Source organism: Pezoporus occidentalis, unplaced genomic scaffold, assembly GCF_034315485.1.
Source record: "Pezoporus occidentalis ecotype Australia unplaced genomic scaffold, CSIRO_AGI_Poc_V1 ctg12, whole genome shotgun sequence".
Classification (NCBI taxonomy): domain Eukaryota; kingdom Metazoa; phylum Chordata; class Aves; order Psittaciformes; family Psittacidae; genus Pezoporus; species Pezoporus occidentalis.
In genome coordinates this window covers 5,869,942-5,892,962 of record NW_026912994.1, presented here as the reverse complement: position 1 = coordinate 5,892,962, position 23,021 = coordinate 5,869,942, and the positions used below count along the sequence as shown (strand labels likewise).

Here is a 23,021-nt window from a genome sequence, read left to right as displayed (position 1 = left end):
GTGGAACATGAGAAATGTTTATAATGTCTATTAATGTATCCATTGTAATCATAATTGAGAGGAGTACTGAAAAACAGGCTGTAGGCACCTGAATCTTTAAGCTTGCCATCGCAATGCCACCCAACAAAATACAGCTTAGCACTGCCTCCATATAACACTGCTACTCGGAGGAGCAAATAAGCATGTCCTGGAGGTTAGTGCATTAAAGCCATCTGGCTTATGAAAGATGCAAAGTTGGTCATAATTCTTCAGAAAACACTATTAGAAGAGCCAGGCTGGAGGACCTCCCCTTATCTTTTTTCCATTGCTGTCTGGTATTATTTTCTTAAAATAACTGGGAGCTAAACTTGGAGAGAGAGAATTGTTGTTAATAGAAAATTAAGGAGTGACAGGGAGGGTCTAACTAATGGAAAAATTATTTTCCTCCATTATTCTTCCCTCTGTCCCCAAGTGAACTTTTTGGGGGGAATTGGAGAAATGCATGGAGGTGAGACATTTCCAAAGATCTTGGAAGAAGTTCATGTGACAGAGACCTCTCGGTGGCTGCACTGTGGCTTGTAGCTGTGCCATCTCACCATCTCAGTGGTGTCAAACTCCTCTCTAATAGAGCTGTCTAGCAGAGAGACCTTTTTGGCTGAGGGGAAAGCGCAGCAGATGATGAGCCTCCCTTTTTGTGCTGTCTCCAGTATAACCCACACATATAGAAGCCCATACAGTCAGCATGAATCAATCTGCAAAGAAGATTGGCTCCTCCATCTCTTTAGGAATATAACTCAAAGAGAGTAGTACATCTGCGTGTTATTTTTCGTATCCTACTTTTCTTTAGGCTTTAGTTGAATTTTAGACCTAGAATCCCCTCTGATGATGGGGTGATGTCCTCTTGTTTTGGATCAACATTGATTCATGCAGCAAGCAGGCAAAGTTAATTCAGCTTGGGTTTCTATTTTAAACAATTCTTGTGGTATGCTCTCTCAGTAGGAGCTTTTTAAAAAAATTCTTCAACAGATTTTGGTTGTCAAAGGTTGTGTAAGGAACTGTGGTATTGCTGTCAGCAGTAGGGCAAAGTCAGGCTAAAAAAGACTGGCTTTTGGGGCTTGTTTTGTTTTGTTAATACATTAAAATCAATATTGAGAGAAGATACAAAGAAGGGCAATGTAGCTGTGGATGGCTGCATGTTTTACAGAGAAAACCCTTACAAACTTCAATGGAAACTGGGTCGGATCTTGCATCTCTAAGGTGTTTTGCTTTGATTGTTTCTATTTCTTTTTTTATTATTTTTTTTTTACCTTTAAGCCAGGCATAACTAATAATAATTAAAATATTTCCTTCAGTTCCTGTAGAAAATACACTCTCCAAATGTTTATTGGGTCATGCCTTTTGCACATGCCTTTCCTATACTTCTCTATAGGCATGCTGTGACCGCAGCTTCTTCTTGGGAAAACAATTTATTACTCTGTTTTTTACAATAATAATTCTTTTTTTTAAATGAACAGTGTGGGATGTGGAGAAGTTGTGTATTTGAGGTAGTAAACTGTAGTGGGTTTTTTTTTGTTTTTTTTTTTTTTTCCTGTGACTCAAGGCAGTGCCTGTTTTCACTTCAGTTTCAAAATAAATTATGTTAGTCTTTATCACAGCTGTACAGTGTTTATACTGAAACAATAATACTTTGCACAAAGACAAATCTTCAGCTCCAGTGCTTCAAGTAATCTTAATCTAATAAATTCACTAGAGAAAATAAAACCCTGTTTCAATACGACACAAAGCGTACTGGTTGCAGTTCTGCACTTGGATACTTGGTATATGTTTCATTTGGTCTGAGTGAAATTATTTGCATTTTCTTTCTTGGAATTGTTTATGCCTGGATCCATTAACCTCCTTAAAGAATGAGTTATTACTTTCCATGGGATGTGTGTAAAAATGCGAGTGTTCAGTGGTGGCATTGCTGCCTATCCTGCTGTCCCAGAGTTAGCTATCTGACACTAGATGGAGGTGCATGTTGTCCTAAGGAAAGTCATAATAAATTTCAAGGACATTACAATTATCGTGTAAAGGCTAATGATGTCTATTGAAAAGCCCCAACATTTGTCTTGTATGAACAGTATTTTTCTGAATGTAGGCTGTGTTCAAATGCCATCCAATATTATTCTGCAACAGACTACATATAATTGGTCTTCTTAAAAATACTTAAAGGTCTTAAAGATATCTCAGGAGTTTATTTTGTCACTTAAAACCTTCTGCTTTGGATTTACGCATTAGGTTCATTTCACAGATGGTTTCTAAACTAACAGTAACAGAGTTCAAGCTGGTTATTTTTTATTTTATTTCAAAGAACAACTCTTCAACAATCAAATTTCACCTTCAATTAATCTGCAAATCCCTTCCTTTGCAGCCCACCTTCACTGATTGCCATCACAGTATCACAACTAGTTCTGTAGGAAATGAGATGAACACAAGCAAATTCCTTGTAGATTTAATGCTTCTCACTGTTCGTTTTTCTTTTGTGAGTGTAAGGTATTCTTTTTATGCATATATCAGAAGGAAGTATTGTGCCAGCTACAGTTGGAGAGTTTAATTAAGATGGAAGGTCTCGCAGCATGCCCTCTAGATGATCAGGACTGAATTAGTGTATTTTCCTGTGGGAAATCGTTCCGCAATTGGAACTCCACAGCGGTCAATGCGTATTCCTGAGACTGAGGACTGTTATCCTACCAAGTGTTAGGAACCTTGGCAGTGATTGCTTACAATAGAAGGAACGCCTGTGTTATAGACATTGATGATCAGAATCAAGGCCTTGTTTAGGTGACAGAGATGGACAAAGAGGGGTATGTGCACTTGCAAGGCATTACACATCCTTCCTAAACTGTAAAAGAAACTCTTGTGATGCTGACCTACGTGTTGGGAAATTTTTCCTTTTTTTTTTCTAGTCAAATGATTTTTACAAGGCAAAGATCCTGGGTTATGACTCAAGTTTCAAAATTTAAATACAGTCAGTGAAAAATTACCTCTAACATGGAAAGTAATTTTGAAAAGTCTGCTAATACATGTAAATGAAAGGTTTATCAATGATAAAGAATATATATTAGCCAAAAATTGGTTGTATACTAGTGTCACAACAACAGAATGTCAACTGAAATACTTTTAACTTTACTTCTAGACATTAATATATTGTTTTCTCATTGTTTGACCTTGTTGATGCAACCCAGAGACACTGGACAGTCTTATGTGCAGTGTTTCTGCTTCACTGAGGTGGGACAGATAAAGCAGATGTACAGAGTGCATATATTGGAAGTAGGAAGTATGTCCACTGCACTACCTGATGGAGTTATACAGAAGAGCACATCACATGTGATAGTGCACCTGAATCCATTTTTTCCTCAGAAAACAACAGGGGAAGCTCAGGAATCTCTGTTTCCTGAGCCAGTTTCACTTGATGCTATAAGAATGGATGTGTGAACAGGTAACTCCCAAGCCGATCCTTGCTTTCTGCTGGAAAAGCTATGGAGTTAGTGGGATGGCTGCAGTGGGTTGGTACTCTTCCATGAGAAATTCTCATCTACAGAGGTGAAATTTCATCCATAAAAATTCTCATCTCTGTGTAAGAATATAACAGACAGAACAACATATAAATCTCCTTAGCTTAAACCCCAGAACATCTGCTGCATTTCAATTATTCTTACTTTTACCTTTCTGCTAGTTAACACATCTGTATACTGTAGCTGTAGGGAACTAAGTTGTTTTTCTCCATGCTCATTGTGTTGCAATGGCTGAGATAATTTGGGGGTGGGGGGGGGGAGTAAATAAATAAAAGCAAGCTGAAAGCAACAAATTTTTACATGAAATTAAAACTTCTCCAGCACCTTTTCCTTCAAACACAGCAAAGTTTCAGGCCTACATTTGGCACAGCTCATCCAAGCTTTAACAACTGTAGAGATGCTGCTAGACTGCTTTCAGGTTAGAAGACTGGACCTGAAATGTTGCACATGATCTTGGCTGAGGCTCAGTCATAAAGATTTTCTGGGAGAAAGGCTTAAATATTTAGTCTAAGTTCTAGTTTCTGATCTAGAGGGACACAAAGAAATGTTTGACTGTGGGTTGTGGTCAAATTTCCAAACTTTAAACTCCACAACAATTTTGATCAGTTTCTCTAATTGTACTGGAAAAAATAAATTATTTAAAATAAATCTGACAATTTTGAGCCAAATCCATTTTTAAGAAAAGGATATGTAATAAGGGGGGGAGTGGGGAAACAAGCTCAAAAGTGAAGACTGGGTATTGCTATAGGTCTGTGTTATTTATGTGACAGGTGTTGCAGTCACGGTTCTATCGGGGGAGCGGAGTGGCTCTAAAGGCTGTGGCCCCATCTTGTTTTCCTTTAGTATGTACAGATATGATGAGTGTACTTCGTAGTTATCCCCCACACTTTGCCTGACACACTTGCCCGACATACTTAGTTTGAACCTGTGCTTGCCTTGGCAGTTCTCTGTTGTGTTTCATGTTTGGATTGGCAGATACTTTTCCACATTGTGCTCCCACTCACTATGATGAGATCCTGCTCCAACGAACATTTCCACCTGTGATTTATTATTTGCCCATGAGTAATACTGTTAAAATCATCAGGGCTGTGCCTGTCCTTGTTCATCAGCATCTTACAGATTCTACTCTCTGAAATTCCTAAAGCCCTTTTGAAATACTTTTGTGAGACAAGAAAGTGGTGAGTCAACATTAATAAAACATCTCAAATTCTGGGATGCTCCTTTCCTCTGGTAAGGAGGAAAGAGAAAGAAGTGTTTGCATCAAATGATGTTCCAGATATCTGCAAGACAGCCGTCATCTGTCTTTGATGCTGCATCTTTGTAAGACATTGTCATTATGGCTATTTATGTTTAGGTTTATGTTCCAGTGTGGAATGGGGATGTTGTAATACAATTACATTGCTGTCCACAATTCAGTTTGAAGAGAAAACCCTATCTTTCCACTACTTCAAGGCTGAATAAAAACTGTTGTGGAAAATTCTTATGAAAGAAACTTTTTTCAAAATGTAGGCTTTTTGAATCCTTCTAAATTCAGAATATAGTTAAATGATATCTCTGCTGGAGAACAGCTTACAATAACCTGCAAAAAAGATAACATTTTAACTGAAGAATATAATTTAATAGACATTTCTGTGGGAAATCTTATGTTTCTATAGAATATCCTTATGAGCTCTTTTAAATTCTATAAGACTTTTTCATTTGTTGACACTACATGGCTATAAGGGATTGTCAGGTTCTCAAAGGACAGAAAGCAAACATTTCACTTACAAATATGTGGATCTAGCATCCAGAAATATGAAGAAATGAAAGAGAAATATCAAGAATAAGATATAAGCAAGGAGTAGACCTTAACAGGTGAGTAAATAGCTAAAGTATGACAAATTAGTTCTCCATAAATAAATTAAAGGGGAGAGGGGGAGATAACAGTGGTAGATAATGGCATAGATGTGCAAAAAGATTCCCCAGGGATGTGTTATGCCTGCTATTCACGCATATTTAAGCAGGTAGTTGGTTGCTCTTGTTGAACTGCTAGGCTTTGCTCCAGCTGAAGGTGTTTGGAATGTGTAATGAAGGCAGAGGGTGGTCACAGTTCTTTCTTCTCTTTATGTGTGCTTTTTAATTTCCAGAATGCCTATGTCAACATCAATAGGATCATGTCTGTTGCAACAAGGCTTTCCGAGGCAGGCCATTATGCTTCCCAGCAAATCAAACAAATATCTAGCCAGCTGGATCAAGAGTGGAAGAGTTTTGCTGCAGCTCTGGATGAACGCAGCACCATCTTAGCCATGTCTGCTGTCTTTCACCAGAAAGCTGAACAGGTGAGCTGCTTTCATGAGTAACGAAATGATCCTCTGCTACTTAATAATGATGATGCTTCAGTTAAAACCTAATGGCTTTTGGCATATATGCAATGAGGTTGAGCCTTGTTACTAGTGGATCAGTGTCTCAAAAACAAATAGTAATGCTTGCCCTTCTCTCCAAAAAATGGGTAAGAAAATATGTTTATGCCATAATGATGAGAGAGGATAACTGACTGAAGTGCACTAGTGCAGTAACATGCTGCTTTATTTCTGTTGCCTAATATTTCATCAATGCTGTGGTTAAATTCAGGATTACTGTGGTCAGAGAAACAGTGTGCATCTGCACTTACACGTATATGTGGTATGTGCACAGGAATATTCACACATATGACATAGACCCATACAGGCAGACAATTTCTAGGAGTCAAAGCACATTATTGTCAACGAAACTTACAGAATTCATTCCACTATCTACTCCTGCAGTGCCTTCCGTAGGCCCAAACTTTGTTAGACCTCACATAGTATATATTTCAGAGACAGCTAAATCCGAGAAAATTTTCCGTGTCCCGGAACTCTAGTTTGTGTCTTTAACAACTACCAGAATGGTTCCATAATTTCATAGCTACAAAAGATTTAAAGTATGTCAATTAATAAAACTTCTGCATTTTTTACACCTAATGGTGATTGTTCAACTTTGACTATATGTTGATTAGATTCGTTTTCCAGTGACAAACACTGCTTTGAGGCTCTCTTCGGTATTGTTGTGTTGTTTTCCAAGTAGTTAATATCAAAACTACTAAGTGTGCTTGATGTTTATAAAATGACCCATACTTAAGGTGACTGAAGAAGTAGTTATAACTAATAAGCCAGAAATTGTGCCTCACAATTCAGAATAGATGTATGGAAAAGTTTAGCTCAAAGATTTGCATTATTGTTTGTTTCTGACTGTAGAATTGTAGTGAATTTTTCCTTATTTTGTGTTTCCTATTGACAACAGGCCATAGCATAGAGCAATCACTCACCCTACTGGGCACTTACTCATGTAAGCACACTCAGTGGCTTTGATGGGACTGGTACACTAGGATGATGCCCAGTACAAGAACTTTCACTGAGTATGATGGGCACTGTAGTGTTTAGGTATTGTCTTAATGTTAATAATTGTCAGTCATCATATGTTTGTAAAGAAAAATGAAAAAAAAGAACTTCTATACAGTCTGTAGTCACAATCAAAATGTTTAAAGTTTATTAATTAATCAATTCTTGTTTGTTTGGGGTTTGGGTTTTGGGGTGTTTTGCCATTTTTTTTTTAATGAGCAATCCCCTGTTTTTCTGAAGTGTCAGTCTTGTTTGCAATTTATGAGTAGTTGCTGAGGTATTGTATAGCATCAAAGTCAACAAAACAGAAAGCTGTATTGAACTGACTGTGAAGCTAGAAGTGAGTATTTTTTTTCCACTGCCTTCTGAACTGTCAAAGCGGATATTTTGCCTCAGCCATAACTTCAAAAAAAAAAAAGTTACACTAATGTCACTTTCAGCTTTTGGTCTTTTTTTCTTCACAGTTGTATGGATGGGTCTGAAAAACCCAGTCATGCTTTGGCATAAGGACTCCTCTTCATAAGGAACTTAAGAAATTCGTACTGTGTGACAGAAGACAGTCTTACATTACTAACAGGAGAATTTGCTAATTACAAACAGCAATTGATCCTCACTTGCAATAAGAGAAAATTCAGTGGAAAAGTGCTAATGTGAAAGCTGTAAACTTTGGTGAAAAAAAAAAAAAAAGGAAAAAAAAAAGAAAAGAAAAGTAAAAATATGGGAGCCAGTGTGTATCCAGTAGCCAGAACTAAAATTTCAGCTTTGATTTAGTAACTCTGGTAGATAAACCAATGACTTGAATGCTAATAATTTGGTCATTTGACCTCTGTATGGTATAAAGTGACATATTTGGGATTAGGTCTGTAACTTACTCTGTTGCCTATCAAGCATTCATTCTAAATGTGGCTATTTGGTATCACCCAGGGTTTTTTTTAAGTCAAATCAGGGCTTCATTATTTTGTAATAAATAAGGTTTAAATCTCTGAAGCAAAGATGTAGATAAACTCACTATTTCCTCTGTCACAGATCAAATCTCTTTTCACTCCCTTTGTTCTGTCAGTAAAGGTAATCTTGATGTGGATTCAACCATATTTCCCACACTGTACCCCTGCTTCCCTCATACGGATCGGATACACAGATTTTCTTTCCTTCTCCAGAGTGATAAGCTGCTACAGTCTCTTTGTTCATTCCTTCCTATTGATTGAAGCTCTCTGTGATGCCAACAGGAAGCAAGTCTTTTAGGACCGTAATCTTTCAGCCTTTGGCACACCCCAGACTGCAAGGAAGTTGTTGGCTTGGGTCAGAGATTTATGAAAAGCTCTATGATCTCTATAATGCGCAAGCTGAGCAGGAAGCAACTTGTTTTTCAAGGTCTCTTCCTAAAGACCCCACACAGAAAATTGCACAGAATACAATTTGTCTGGCTTGGAAGGATAAAAGGCTGAGTCAACCCTGCTGAGAATTGAACCTCACATCTGTCTTCATGTGCCTCAGAATCACGTTGCTTTCCTGGCTTTTATTGCAGATACATGTGGCATGTTGAATGGGGCTTAGCTGAATGAGTTCCTGGATCAAAGCGCTTTTGGTTTGCTTTTTTTTTCTCTTTCTTTCTTTTTTCATTTTTTTTTTTGTGTGTGTGTGCACGTGTGTGTCTTCCTTGAATTTTTTAAACACAATTTGTATATACTAAACCATCATCAAGAAGAGAAAAAAAGGACAAATTTTGCTAACTTAGCTTAAAGCCAGGCTTCCTTCAGCACATGTGTTTGATCAGAAGCCAGTAAACTAAACCCAAAACAGTGACTATGTCCAGATCAAGGTGCAACTCAGGATATTCGATGGAGGTGCTTTCCAAATATCCCTCAGTTCCACCTGCTACAAATCTATTGGTTGGTTGGTTGTTTTGGGTTTTTTTTTACTTCTTTTTTCTCTTCACTCCCTTACCCACATGCTCACATGGAGATATCCTAGTGTAAAAGACAATCTGCTTCTGTATCTTTAGGTATGTCTGAGGCTATTCAAAGTTGCAAGAGAACGTAGGAGAGCATGCCTTATCTCATTGTGATTTCAAGAGAACTGTGCTTATTTACTCCAGATGAGATTCCAGCTCACTAACTGCCAGATGGGGAAAGCAGACATACCAGGTGTCCTCCCTTTCTTGGATGTAATCTCTGAAAGTGTGCTAAAGTGTTCATAAGATGCTCACTCTACAGATTCTGTCAGAATGAACAAATTAATATCTTCAAGCAGCCAAGAGACCTCAACCAATTAATTCTGGGTCAGGGTCTACTCTCAGACATGCAAGAGCAGTAATACTATTTAAAGTAGTAGGTGATAGGTGCACAGGCTAGACATTTGTGCTGATTCTCTGAAAAATGACCCCTGACCATTTGTTTCATATTACAGTACTCCCCAACCAGGAAGACTACTGGTTCTCTCATCTCTGCCTAGATTTCTCTAAGCACATCCTGAACTCTCGTATTTGAGGAAAGGAAATGTGAAAGGTGGGGGGGGGAGGGCAAAAGAAGAGGAAGAATGTGAGGAACGGGAGAAAAGGAAAAGCCAGTTGATATCTGGAAGATGCAGGGATAAGGCCACAATAACTTCTGCATTAAATGGGAAAACTCCAGAAACAGCAATAGGAAACATACAAGTGGCCTCATACAAAATGTTCAGGGCACAAGAGATATAGTTCACTGAGGGAAGTGGTATCATGGCCTTCCTTCCATATTTCTCCACAGGCATTCTGGAGCATGAAAGTTTGGTTTTAATTTGTCTGTGGCCTATACTACCCTGCTTATCCTGCAGCTTCCCCACAGAGGCCTAGCAAGCAGTAAGCAAAGACTGCAAAAAACGTGGAGAAATGTGGACTATAAAATGTCTGAGCTGTGTTTTGGAGTAACCACGTGAGACAGCATAGCAGTCCCTGAGTAAAGTTACTAAGAAGTGCTCTTGAGAATATACTATTACCTGGCCTAATACAGAACTTGCGACTTAGTGAATAGGTTGTGACTCAGGAGTAAGCATAGGTTGTTTCTTTAAAGTTACTTTTGGGTTGAGTCAGAGGCACAAAGGTACCTTAGAGACTTTTTTATTTTTTAGGGGAATTTTTTCTTAATCTCTCCTGAAGTCTTGGAAAGCATGGGCAATTATTGGAGCCTGTCATTTCAAATCATATTTAAGCAGCTTTTATGTTCCCAGCAGGAACTATTCTAGTCTATGGGCTAACAAGAAATTTAAGCAATTAATTCAAATGGTATTTAGTATCCGGTGGACAGTAACAGCTCCTATTTCGACCCAACAGTTAGCAATTTAGAATTTTTAATGTATCTTTTTCAACTCTGTCAAATAGTGATTTTGTGATATGAATATGTTTCTAGCATGAATGCTTACATTTAGTCTTTCTCTGTGTTTGCCGCAGTGTGTGACAACTAAAATTAACATAGAATCAGAATAGTTCAGGTTAGAAGGGACCTTAAAGATCACCCAGTTCCAGCTCCTTGCCGTGGGCAGGGACACCTCCCACTAGATCAGGTTGCTCAAAGCCCCATCCAGCCCTGCTCTGAATACTGCCAGGGGTAGGGCAGGCAAAACATCTTGGGGTAACATGTTCCAGTACCTCATCATCCTCACAGGAAAGAACTTCTTATATCTAATCTACCCTCTTCCAGTTTAAAGCCATTCCCCCTTGTCCTGTTACTACGTGCCCTTGTAAAAAGTCCCTCCATATTTCTTGTAGGCACCCTTTAGGTACTGGAAGACTGCACTAAGGTCTCCCAGGAGCCTTCTCATCTCCAGGCTGAACATGTCCAACTTTGTTGGCCTGTCTTCATGGGAGAGGTGCTCCAGCTCCCTGATCATCTTTGTGGCCCTCCTCTAGACTTGCTCCAACCGGTCCATGTCCTTCTTATGTTGGGGACCCCAGAGCTGAACACAGTACTGCAAGTGGGGTCTCAGAGGAGTGGACTAGGAGAGAAACACCTCCCTTGACTGCTGATCACATTTCTTTTTATGCAGCCCCGAATAGGATTGGTTTTCTGGGACATGTAGCTGCTTTTTTCAAAATGCCCTAATCAGTAGTCCTATGGTATCAACTAAGACTTTACGAAAGTCTTTAAAAAAACCTGTTTGGTCTCCCTGTGTGAATCTATACACACACCACAGACCACTATACACTGTCTTAGGATATTAAGTAAAATACTGACAGGTTGCATTTCTTAAAACCTTTTAAAACAGATGATGCCAACTGCTCCTGCTAGTGGCAGAAGTGAAATTACCGATGTAATTGTTGATGTGGCATTGTCTATATACAATAGATACACAAAAGAAAGATGTCAGACAACAAGGTGGAAATGTGGTTATGTGCGTAGGATCTTCTTGAGACTTCTCTCACCTACTGAGCAAATCAAAGTCTGGGGATATGGCAGTATATAAGTGAGAAGACTATAAGAGCTTGTACTAAAATTGGTAGAATTCAGCAGTTTTGATAAGAGCAGTAACAGTGTGATTCCAGCAGCAGGAACAGTGGTCTATGATGTGTAAAGGTCTTTTGTTCACTCTTTTGACCAAGAGGTTCATATAACAGTGAGAGAAGGGATTGATCTCAGCTCTATGCTCTTAAAACTGTGTAGGAAATGATGTGAATTCCACTACCTTGGCACAAAAGATGATGATTTCAGCTTTATGCAAGGTGTTTGCAGATCTCATCTAAAGACATTCAACAGATCAGGAGTCAAACCAGTGCAAGAGAGCTTGCCATCCTTGCCTCTGGTGTTCTAGAAATCAGTTTTCACTGTTAGATTTGTACTTTGTAGATGTGAAAGTTTAGGAATTCATCTTTGTCACTGAACCTTTGTGCACTGAAAAGCGTTTACGATGCAAACACTTTATAGGCTTGATTACACAGCAGCATAGTGAATAGCTTTAAACTGCTAATAAAAAAGGATGCTGATGGCAGAGTCAGAGCTGAATTGAAATTCTTTGCTTTGAATCTCGCAGCCCCTCATGCTGTGAGTGCTTTACTAACAAGCCACAGGTGAACACTTCATGAGTGCATAAAGCTGTGATCCTGGGGGTGGGTTTGTGGCATTCTATGTTCACCCTACAGGGTACTGCATCTGTTGTATAATTGGCTGTTCTTTTTTTATAAATAGCCACAAAGTACAGCAGGCTGGTTTAACAGAAATGTGAAGGAAGAGAAAATATTAATGAGAAGTAATGAGGTGGCATTAGGCAGTTAGTATGGTCAAAATATGAACATATGAGCTGTGTCATTGAACTAAGTCCTTCTTAAAAGAAAAGCAGGATGGGAACCTTAGAGACTAAATTCCTCTTTTCTTTTACAGAACAAGCAGCACCCAAGAGAGCTTCCCTAATTTGTTCTGCCAGAGTGCATCAGCACTGCCCTGGAGGCCTTTAAGAGTGGAAAAATATTTTTTTCCATCCCCCTTCTCCCCAAAGCCATTCAGTTTCTGGCTGTTTGTTAAGGCTTTCAACCAAGGTGCTAACCCATATCAATTGCAATGGCAATGAATTTTTTCTCACTGTTCATGGATGTCTGCCCACCAGGAACTGGACTGAGACCAGCAGCTCATTTGGCATTGGCTGCTTAGCAGCCATCAGATGGTAATGGTATCTGATCACTGCTGACCTGGGCCAGAATCAAATGTGTGAGCGAGGGCTTTAAAGCCTTGGTATCCTATTAGCAATCCCACTGAGCTGGCCCTGGGTTGGAAACTGCTCAAATACAGACTGTCTGCCTTTCACTGAAATGAATGGTAACATTGGTTTTAATGGGAGTATTTGTTTGCTTAAATTAATAGTGTAAAGGACAGGTAAGCAACTGAAAGAAGATTGACAGCTGGAGACAATGCCAAATACAGCTGTAACCATGTCTTCTGTGTTTCATGATGGTCTTTTTTTTTTTTTTTTTATAAATATGTTGCAGCCTCCCTTTTAGGACTGTAATGTTGTAGCCTCCTTGTGTGGTAGGCAGAGATTCCTAGAATGAGTGTTTTCTGAGCCTGGAGCATTTGTTTTTAATCCGCAAGAAACAGAAAACATTCCTTTGGATCTTGGTGTTCTTCAGGTACTTCAGATACTGAAGAATACACTGTTCTAGGGTACCCAAAAGGACTCTTTTATAACTTCTTTTCCTTAGCCCTTGTGGCAGTCATATGTGGCACTGTATAAACCAATTTTTTCTAATGTTGATGAGATGTTGCTCATTGTTCCTGGAATTTTTCCAGTTCCTTTCAGGTGTGGATGCCTGGTGCAAAATGTGCAGTGAAGGAGGCCTCCCCTCAGAAATGCAAGACCTGGAGCTGGCCATCCATCATCATCAGACCCTGTATGAACAAGTAACACAGGCCTACACAGAGGTATGTGCTTCCCAGAGAAGAATGTGAGTATCTGTTAAGTGATAACAGATATTTGACTGCATTTTGGAGCTTAGCTTTTCTAAATGGGATAGGTTCTGCTTTCCATTTCTGTGATTGTTTCAAGGGAGTCAGATCTAATTCCAGGCTGTAGGAGGTGATTCCCAGCAATGTGCTTGTAAGGGCATGATGGGACAAATCTGAGGGACAAATCACATACAGAATTAAAATCTAGAGCTAGTGTTGGCACCCTAAAGAAGAGCTGCTTTTGCTGAGCAGGGAATCTCTAAGCCACCAATAGCTTTAGCCCTTTTACTTCTGTGAATGAGTCCTGGCTCTAACACAGGTATGCTAATGGGAACAGAGGGTGCCAAAAGCTTTTTTTTTCAATATACAAAACCACAGAGATGTCAGGTCCTCATTACAATAAATGCTGAAAAAAACCTGTGCTTTAGAATCATTTAGGTTGGAAAAGATGATTGAGTCCAGCTGTTAACCTGACACTACCAAATCCACAACTAAACCATGTCCCTAAGCAACATCAGCTATATTTGTGTATACTGTTGTCAAATATCTCAGGCCTAAATAGGGTATGTGGTTTTTGTTTTCCTTTGAAATAGGGTGCCAAGGATGCTAAGACTAAACCATATTCTCTGGCATTTCGTCAAAAACCCCATAAAATTCTTAACTTGCTTTTTCCCCTATTAAGGCTTTAGCATGCAATAAAAGCTACTGAAAGACAGCCAACGTTCAGTACATCTGACCATACAGACCAGGGTCTGTGTTTAGTCCACTTTATTTTGCAAAGGGGCTGCAGGACCTCTCTGGCATCTGGGAGTACTCTTCTAGGAATAAGGCTAGTCTACCTGTTTACCCTAGGCATGGGCCAACCTGCAAATAACCCTGGATTGAGAAGACATGTCTGTTATCTGTTCTATACTGTTATCTGTGTCTCCAGGACTCAAGCTTGTGGGAAAGTAATCCACAGATCACCTGAATGCTTGGGTTTAGTTGTATTTTTCATTTCCCTGCACTGTGATGTGTTTTGACTGTTTTTCTGCATACCAAGCAATTTTGCTCCTTCCAGGATTTTCCAAGCTGGACTGTAGTGCTTGCTGCACTTAGTAAATTACCAAGTGAAGGGTCCAGAACACAATATAACAACCTCCTCCATGCTCAGCTCTTACTCTAGTCAAGACGTTCTTGGAAAAATCTGTAGTATAAATATAAGAGAAAAGAATTTGCTAATCTAGGCTTGGTGATAGGCACTCATACATGTTCAGTGAAATTGTGCAGATATCCTGATGATGAATGTAAGGTGTCTCAGATAGAAATCTCTATTTTCCAAACATCTGCAAGAATTTGGGATTTATTCAATTAGAATGAGCAGGTCCAGGCTGCAGTCACAAAGAGCAATTCCTTATTTGATACTGAGATTTCTCAGGAACAGATTGTGTGAGCAAATACAGAACAGTCCTGTTGATCTCCAGTTGCAACTGTGAATTTTATTCACGTGCCTAGTCAGGTGAATATAAGTTTTTTGATTGTATTTAAAAATTATTTCTGAAAATTAATTGAATTATGATTAAATAAATAAAGTTTGAAACTGGCATTTTATCAGTCTTAGTTTTTGTGAAACGAAAATTCTTTTAAACTCATAACTAAAAGCAGACTTTTAACATGGGTATTGCTTTTGCTGATGCTTTGTCAGAAAACTATAACTCATCACAAACACATCTGCTTAAAACATTTCTATATTATTTTACGAATAAGTACATTTTTAAATAGTATGTAGAAATGCCAGAAAGGTTATAGTCTGTTATTTTGGAAAGGTTCATCCCTTTTCCCACAGCTACGTGGTGAGCTGAAAAGCCTTAGGAGTCCTGCCTCCTATCCACATGCCTGTTTCTTCAATCTAGATAATGCCTCTTGCCCATAGAAAATAATGTTCCTTCCCTCAGAGGTCTCTATGGTGGAATGAAAATTGTAGCTTTTTCTTTCCTTTCTTGTCCTTCTGAGTCTTTGAAAATCTGTTTCTATTTGTATAATTCTAAGAAATTTGCAATAAATGGATAACTATTTCATATGGATGTTTAATAGGATATTAATTAACTTTACTAGGATATATGGGCCTATTGTCTTCAGTCACAGAGTATAACAAAGCAGTTCAGAGTCACTGCAGGAACCTAAGAGATTTTTCTACCTTGTCATGGCTGTAGCCATAATTGTCTTGTTTCCTTCATTGCACTTGAGTGAATCTCAGAAATAGCAGAGACAGAGACCACAGACCTGATATGCGATGCACAGCTAAGTAATCCTTTTCTGCAATAAGCCAAGCTGCTGGCAGAGCAGGCATTCTTTCTTCTGAGAATCAAGTGGTGCTCTTGTTTTCACTTTGGGTGGAACAATGCTGGAGGGAGGAGATGCACATGAGACGTATATCTTTAGCAAATTCCCCTCTTGCAAGAAGAGTTCTTCTAGATGACTCCATCCACAATGTGCTTATGGTGCTCCACCAGTGTTTCTAGTGGATTAACAGCAAGAGACAAACTTGGGACACCCTTACTGAGAACTGTACTGATTTGATAAAGATAAGGAGGGAGGAAGAGAGAGAAAGGTTTTCTCCAGTCAGGCTTGATCCTGGCTGATTATAAGAGCGTCCTGTTCACTGCAGTATGATTAACTGTACTTTATTGTCTGTTCTTAGAGGCATGATATATTTGCTGTAAAGACCAATTTTTTTTCCCTAGTGCAAATTGTAACTGTTTCACAGATGGCACTATTAGTCCAGTCACTTGCAAAGGCTCTGGAGGTCTTTCTGACCCAGTATATAGGAGATCTGCAGATTTTAACTTATTCCCTAAATACATATATGCAGCATCCATGGGGGTTATTCCCCTGGCACAACAAAATCTTTATTTTGGTTCACCCAAGATCACATAACTTACAGTAGCATTTGCCTGCTGCCCATTGTAGCCCTTCTCTTACCGTGAAGACAAAATGCAGGAATATCACCATATGACTGGAGTGTATGTGTGTTGTGCCAGGTGGCGAGTTAAACCTTCCCAAAGAGTCTAGCAACAATTACTTTTCAAAATAAGTGAGAAATGGTCAAATTCACATTCACAAACGCAGCTCTGGGACTTACACCTTACAGAGACTGCGAGTCATGCTGGGTGCAGGTCTGTTAAATTTAAGAATTTTGCAACACTTCTTAAAAACACAATGTGAGATGTAAGTGAAGTGATGCAGCTAAAGCAGGTTGGTGATGCTTGCCTGGTCTTTGAGAAATTCAAAAGATTCACATGAAGAGATTTGGTGATTTATTTTTGCAGTTATAAGGAGAACAGGGGTATTACTGAAAGAGCAAAGTAGGTAGGTTCTCAATTTATGAAGTTGTTGCCTTCCTTTCTGAAATCTGTTCATCTGTGAACTCTGACAGCACAAACCTTCTGTGCCCATTGACTGGGAATGCAGTAACGTTCACTACAAAAATACTTTCAGAAAAGAAAACTTTTAAGCCAAAGAACTTCAGAACTGCAGAGGATACAAAATCCTGGAATATATATCTATGTAATCCTTGCAAATACTGAGTACCGCTGGTTACTCATTTGCCACTGTGTTCTTTGCCAGAGTTACTCCAGCACGATGGGACGAACATGTAATTTGGAAAGCAGGAGAACACTTCTAACAGCCTCTGATTTGCGTTAATTATTATTAGCAGGACAACACAAGCACTTCAGGTCTGGCGTTTACCTCTGGCTGTGCAGAGAATAACTAGAAGGCTATGCCCATCAGGGAAAAATCATAGCTTCTAATCTCTGAGGCTTTTTAGACAACAGGAACAAATTATCATGCAATAGATGAAAACCTAAAGCCTGTAGAAGAAAAAGGAGTAAGAGAGAGAGCAGAAATATACTCACTCTTTCCCTTACACCGCAAATATGGGAGAACATTGTCCAGTTTCAGCTTTGGATGAAGTAGGGGCATACAAGCTGTTGCCTTTGAAACAACCGTTTTGTTCTGCAAACTCTCCTACCACTGAGAGTTTTCATTATAAAGGCCTTGCGGTCATATTCACCCACTAGGCAGCTCTGGAAAAGCACTTTTATGCAAGATGAATTTTGTCTGGTGTTTTGATCTGTTATGATTAGTATACCAAAGGATCTGAGCCTTTGAAATGGAAGAATTTCAGGTTTATACCTCCAGGAGGCAAAAAACTAACATGCAGGATCTGCACTTGGGAGATGGTGTAGGTATGAGTAGGTCTATGTTATGGCACAAAGTTTCCAGGAAACTAGTCCTGAGTAAAGAATGTCTGTCATATTGTCTGTGCAGTCATGTGTCTTTTACTGATAAACTTTTAAACCTTTATTGTTAGTTGTGATTCTACCAGTGTAAATCAGCAGTGACTATACTAAAGCATTGTAACACAATCCATGGACAGATTCCGACCAACTCTAAGCCCAAAGGCCTGTAACAAGAACATACTGAATTCACACAGTGAATTAGGCCAGCGCAATGAGTGAGTTTCTGCTTCCAAGTGTGTGCATAGCCTTGGTTTTCTGTTTCCCTGGTTAAATTGCTGCTGATTATCTTCCCACAGATAAAATAGAATATAGCATGCCTTGTCTCCTTTCCTGTCTAGAAGCTGCTGTTTCCTGCCCAGCAGCTATTGCCACCTCCATAATGTTGCCAAGTTAACACCTGTGCTTCAGAGTTTCTGCCTAAATCCTCCCTCGTATCACCACCATCCACTGCTGTTGGTGAGTGCAATCATTCCCTCTGTGACCCCAGAAGGCTCCAGCATGTGCAAATTGTTCCAGCTGGTCTTCAGCTGCAACTGAATTTGAGTACGGAAAGACACTCCCTATGGATTCTCCAGTTATTTCCTGACCTAATTCCAAATTGCCCTGAATATTTAAGAAATCTCCAAGGATCTGCCTAAGCCCACCTAATAGTCATTAATGTGATGAGATTTGACTCCTACTTTTTCCAGTATAAATCTCAAAGGCTCTCTTGATTTCTCTGAAAAGGCACCATATATATACTGCTACAAAAGACTTGGACATAGCATGGCTTGGCAAAGGACACAGGTTTGGGTATTAAAGGATTGAACATGCTACATTTGAACGTGCAACTTACAATACGGAATTAAATGAGACTTGCACATCCTTGAGATGTGTTTTAACTTTGACTGATAAAGTTAAAAATTAAAACTGGATGAAAAACATTCATTAAGCCGTTCTCTGGCAAGACTGGGGATTGTGATTGTGTAGAAATAAAAACACTTTTCAGGAAATCTTGTCATTTTCACTGCAGTTTGTTTCAGAGGGAAAAGCAGGTTGGGAAAAGGAGAAGGATTCCAATCATGTTCTCATTTACCATTTCTATTGGAAAAAAATATTTTAACTTTGCAATCTGCAACTGAAAAATAATTCAGAAAGCCATTTTCAGAGAACCAGCGCATGTGCACACACTTGTTAATAGCAGCTTGGGGTTTATGGTTCCATTTTTCATTTTCCCCTGCAATATGAAAATGCTCCAGGAATATTCCAGGAAAAAATCTGGCATTAAAAAATCTGGTGTTCTGTGTTTTTTTTAATGCCCAAATGCCTTTGCATCTGCAAGTGTGTTTCAGTATGCTCAGAAAAGATTGCACATGTGCAGAGGGCTTTGCATCTGTCAGCAAACTTTGTAGCCCATTGCATATGGAGACTGTAGGTCCCTCTGAGCTGTTCCTGGGGAAGAGAAGAATCACTATCATATATTAATTTATTTTTCACTGCCACTGAATGAAATACAGAATTGGAATGTCACAGGTCCCAATGTACATATATACTTAGTAATCCGATGATGAAAGGACTCTCCCTTATCATACAGAATATGAATGACTCTGCCATCTGTGGTTTTCTAAAAATGCCACCTCCTCAGAAAAATAGGCATGCTATTGCAAATGCTACCTGTCATCAACTAGTGTATGTTAAGAATTTTCAGTGCCCAAATGTCAGATTGTAATATAGTCTTGGGTTCTCTGTATTCAGTCTGAGCAGTACAGTATATGTGCTCCTGCTGAGTTACACAGCAGGCCCACTAGGAAGTGAAGGCAAGTGCTGAATGTGTAAGTACAAGTCAAAAAGAGATACTATGAGGTCTTTCTTCTTTTTTGACTAAAAGAAGGAAAACAGAAGGGAAAAAAGTCACCTAGACTGTTCTCTGGTAGCTATTTGATGTTTAAGTACCAGTGCAATGAAGTAGACCTATTTCTTCCTTCAGGTGAGCCAGGATGGAAAAGCCTTGCTGGATGTCCTGCAGCGTCCCTTGAGCCCTGGAAATTCTGAATCCCTCACTGCTACTGCAAACTACTCAAAGGCTGTTCACCAGGTGTTGGATGTGGTACATGAGGTCCTGCATCACCAGCGACGCCTAGAGAGCATCTGGCAACACAGAAAGGTCCGGCTACACCAAAGGCTGCAGCTCTGTGTTTTCCAGCAGGATGTTCAACAGGTAATATCATTACTGAAGGAGATAAAGAATGGTCCTTTCCTTGCAGCCATAAAGATTGTTTGCTGACTCATCTAGAGGATATTGCCATAAGCAAGATTTCATGTGCAGCTGTATCTATGCTAAAATCCTAATGCACATTTTGGTACCTCTTGTTTTCATGTTGGAAATCATCAGTAAGTCTGTTAATTATTGATCAGTCCATTCCCCCTGAGAATATTGACACTATTTTCAGTGGTTAATTCTTCACAAGTGAGCAATTAGCAGTAGGTACTCTACTCTTCTTGAGAAAGTGATGTTGAATAGAAAAAAATTTCAAGTGTAAAAAGCAATCAAACTGTGGTATATTTCACCTTCCTAAGTAGAAGCAGTACAGATACAGACCTTTTAATGGTGGTGTTTAGATGATCTTTGCATTATTACCACTTATGGAGTCTATGTACCTGTGCAATGAATGTGCTGGCTCACATGTATCACACATTCCAAAATGCAGAGCCCACTTCACAGAAATACAGTTTATACAGTACAGGCTCATCTCTGAGAGCTTAGGCTCCAGGTGAATAACTGTTCTCTCCCAAAGGAATCCATCTGAATACCAGCACAACAGTGTAACTGACAGTAATGTATGAGATGCCACATTAGTAGCTGCCAAATAATGCAAGCACAATCAACAGATGTTATGGAACTCTGCTCATTCAGGATGGTGTGGTTTGTTTAAGGGCCCCATTATGGCCTGAAGCAGATGTTGGTAGCAATATGGTACTTGCTTTAAATGAAGAGGCTGAATGCTCTAATCATGTTTATGGAGCATTCTAATATCCCTGGGGATCTCTATGCCATTGCCTTCCTCCAAGTGAAAAATTAGGTGGAGATGGAATGACAAAGCTGTCACATGCAAAATAGACATGAACTAGCAAGGACAGGAGACAGGCAACTTTTATTCAACATGAAAATTTGTGGACCTGTTAGTGCCACAGTTGAAGTACACCAGCAGAACTACAGTTGTAGATAATCCTTTACAAATATGTATGACCATTTCTTTGTCAGTCTTGAAAAGTTTGCCAGAATTTCTAGCTGCTCAATTTTTCCTGCAAAACCACACAAACATTTATGCCATATATATAACTAAAACTGGGACTTAATGTAACAGATCCTTAATTTAAGCAATTTCACTTTTGTTATGTGTCAGCAATCATACTGCATGGTAATGAAATTCATAAGCTATATATCAAATAGAGCATGTACTTGGAATTCAGTTAGAATACTCCCTGCAAACTGTATGAAGTTCATACAATTCCAGGATTAAAATCTCAAAAATCAAGGATTGTAAATTGTGATGATGTCCTTTTTCCAGTGGTGGAATATAATGTCAATAGGAATCCATGTTATGCTAGGTATTCTTCAATCTTTCCAACCCAAAACTTTCTCTCTTACATCTTCTGAATTCAGCAGAAGTGTATATGAATTTTCTTTATGAAAACCATTCAGACTTTTACTTCCCACATAAAGGCAATGAGGCTGTGTCACTGGTTTTCAAAAGAAACAGGTCTTTTGCACATACTGTGACTTTTAGTGAGAGCAAAAGAAACAAGCAATAATAGTTATGGAGTACAGTCACTTTAGAGAGCATTACTCTGTGTGAGTTCTGTTGGCCGCAATCTTCCAAATTTTTTCTCTTAATGGGTAGTTATTATCTGAGAAGCAACAACTTAATGACAGGCATGATTCTGTCCTAGCACACACTGGAGGCATCTCTTTGTCTTAGCAAGCAGAGAGGAAGAGATGAATCATTCTGTTCACTAAACATCTGTACTATTCAAGATAAATGCTTTGTAAGTCATAAATGAAATTATCAGCTACATAAAATATGAAGTGTAGATTCCATGAGGAGGAGGAAGATATCCAAGTATGTTGATGTTGTTTTGATTTTTTGTTTTGTTTTTTTTTTAGATAACCACCTCCTATATATCTGTCATGCAATTCCTATTATACTTATTTGTTAAATGCCCATCAGTTGGCAGGTGAAGCTGTCTACCTGTATGTTGTCACTAATCATAAATAACATTTATCTTTAACAATTTGTTGTCTTGTCAAAACTTAATAACCTTTACTGAGTTCTTCCTGGTTTAAGTCTAGAAAATAAAGATGTGGAAGAACAAATCTTGACAGGAGAGCCTTAAGTTTATTAGACTTTGCTGTCTTCTAGATAAGTAATGATACAGTGTAGTTTCAGTAAGGAAGATGCTCCTTTTCCCTTTTCACCAGCTCAAAATTAAGGGTGTTCTCACAGATGCAGTTTTCTTGGTCAGGATGTCCTGTGGCTCGCCCTCTGCAGCCAGTGTAGTAGAAATGCTGGTGAAACATGATCTCCATGTCAGAATTTATACTCTCTCACTTGTTTATCTGTACCTTTCTTTTCATGTCAGCTGTTCTGCATCAATCTTGTCTTAAAAGCAGAAGTGCATAGGAACAGGTTTTGTTATGCTGCAAGTTCTTAATACAGTCTCCAGAAGTACTCTGCATCCTCTCCACCTGCCATTAACGGCATTAATAGCTGCTTGTAAAGACACATCTCCAAGAAGAGATTCTTATGAATCTTGACAGATCAACAATTCCTCACCTAACTAGTCTAGTTACTCTTGCCAGGGGGATCAAGTATTTAGGCATAGAATATCAAGTGTTCATAAAGAGCTCTTGAAAAACTGGCTAGCTAGATGAGGGCTCTTCAGTAGGCCAGTTGTATGCCTTATGAATGGATTTTAAGGGTTAAACTGTATTGAACAGGGCTAATTCATATAATTCCTGATGTATTTTGCACCATTTGCAAGGTGTGACTACATTCTGTATGCATTACTTGCAGGTCAGGGCTATGTTCTCATATAGTTTCACACTGTCAAGGAAATAATTTCTATTCTAGCTGGGTCTGAACTGCATAAAACCTGAAAACATTAAAAATGATGGATTAAAAGAAATAAAAGTATTTTTTTATTCTAAGACAGAAAGTCAGGCATCCTTAGTCATGTCAGGCACTGGAATAGGTTGCCCAGGGAGGTTGTGAATGCTCCATCCCTGGCAGTGTTCAAGACCAGGTTGGACGAGGCCTTGGATGACATGGTTTAGTGTGAGGTGTCCCTGCCCATGGCAGGGGGGTTGGAACTAGATGATCTTAAGGTCCTTTCCAACCCTAACTGTTCTATGATTCTATGATTCTA

General features: G+C 39.0%; 1 protein-coding gene across 14 annotated transcripts in view; it reads left to right on the top strand.

The window, feature by feature from the left end:
• Positions 1–23,021, top strand: part of KALRN (kalirin RhoGEF kinase) — a 520,424-nt gene that overhangs the window by 234,300 nt on the left and 263,103 nt on the right. For all 14 annotated transcript variants that reach the window (XM_062607041.1, XM_062607047.1, XM_062607043.1 and 11 more), the window contains 3 exons: positions 5,660–5,851; positions 13,177–13,308; positions 19,582–19,812. In XM_062607041.1, the coding sequence (XP_062463025.1) occupies positions 5,660–5,851; positions 13,177–13,308; positions 19,582–19,812 (555 nt within the window). The remainder of the gene's footprint in view (positions 1–5,659; positions 5,852–13,176; positions 13,309–19,581; positions 19,813–23,021) is intronic.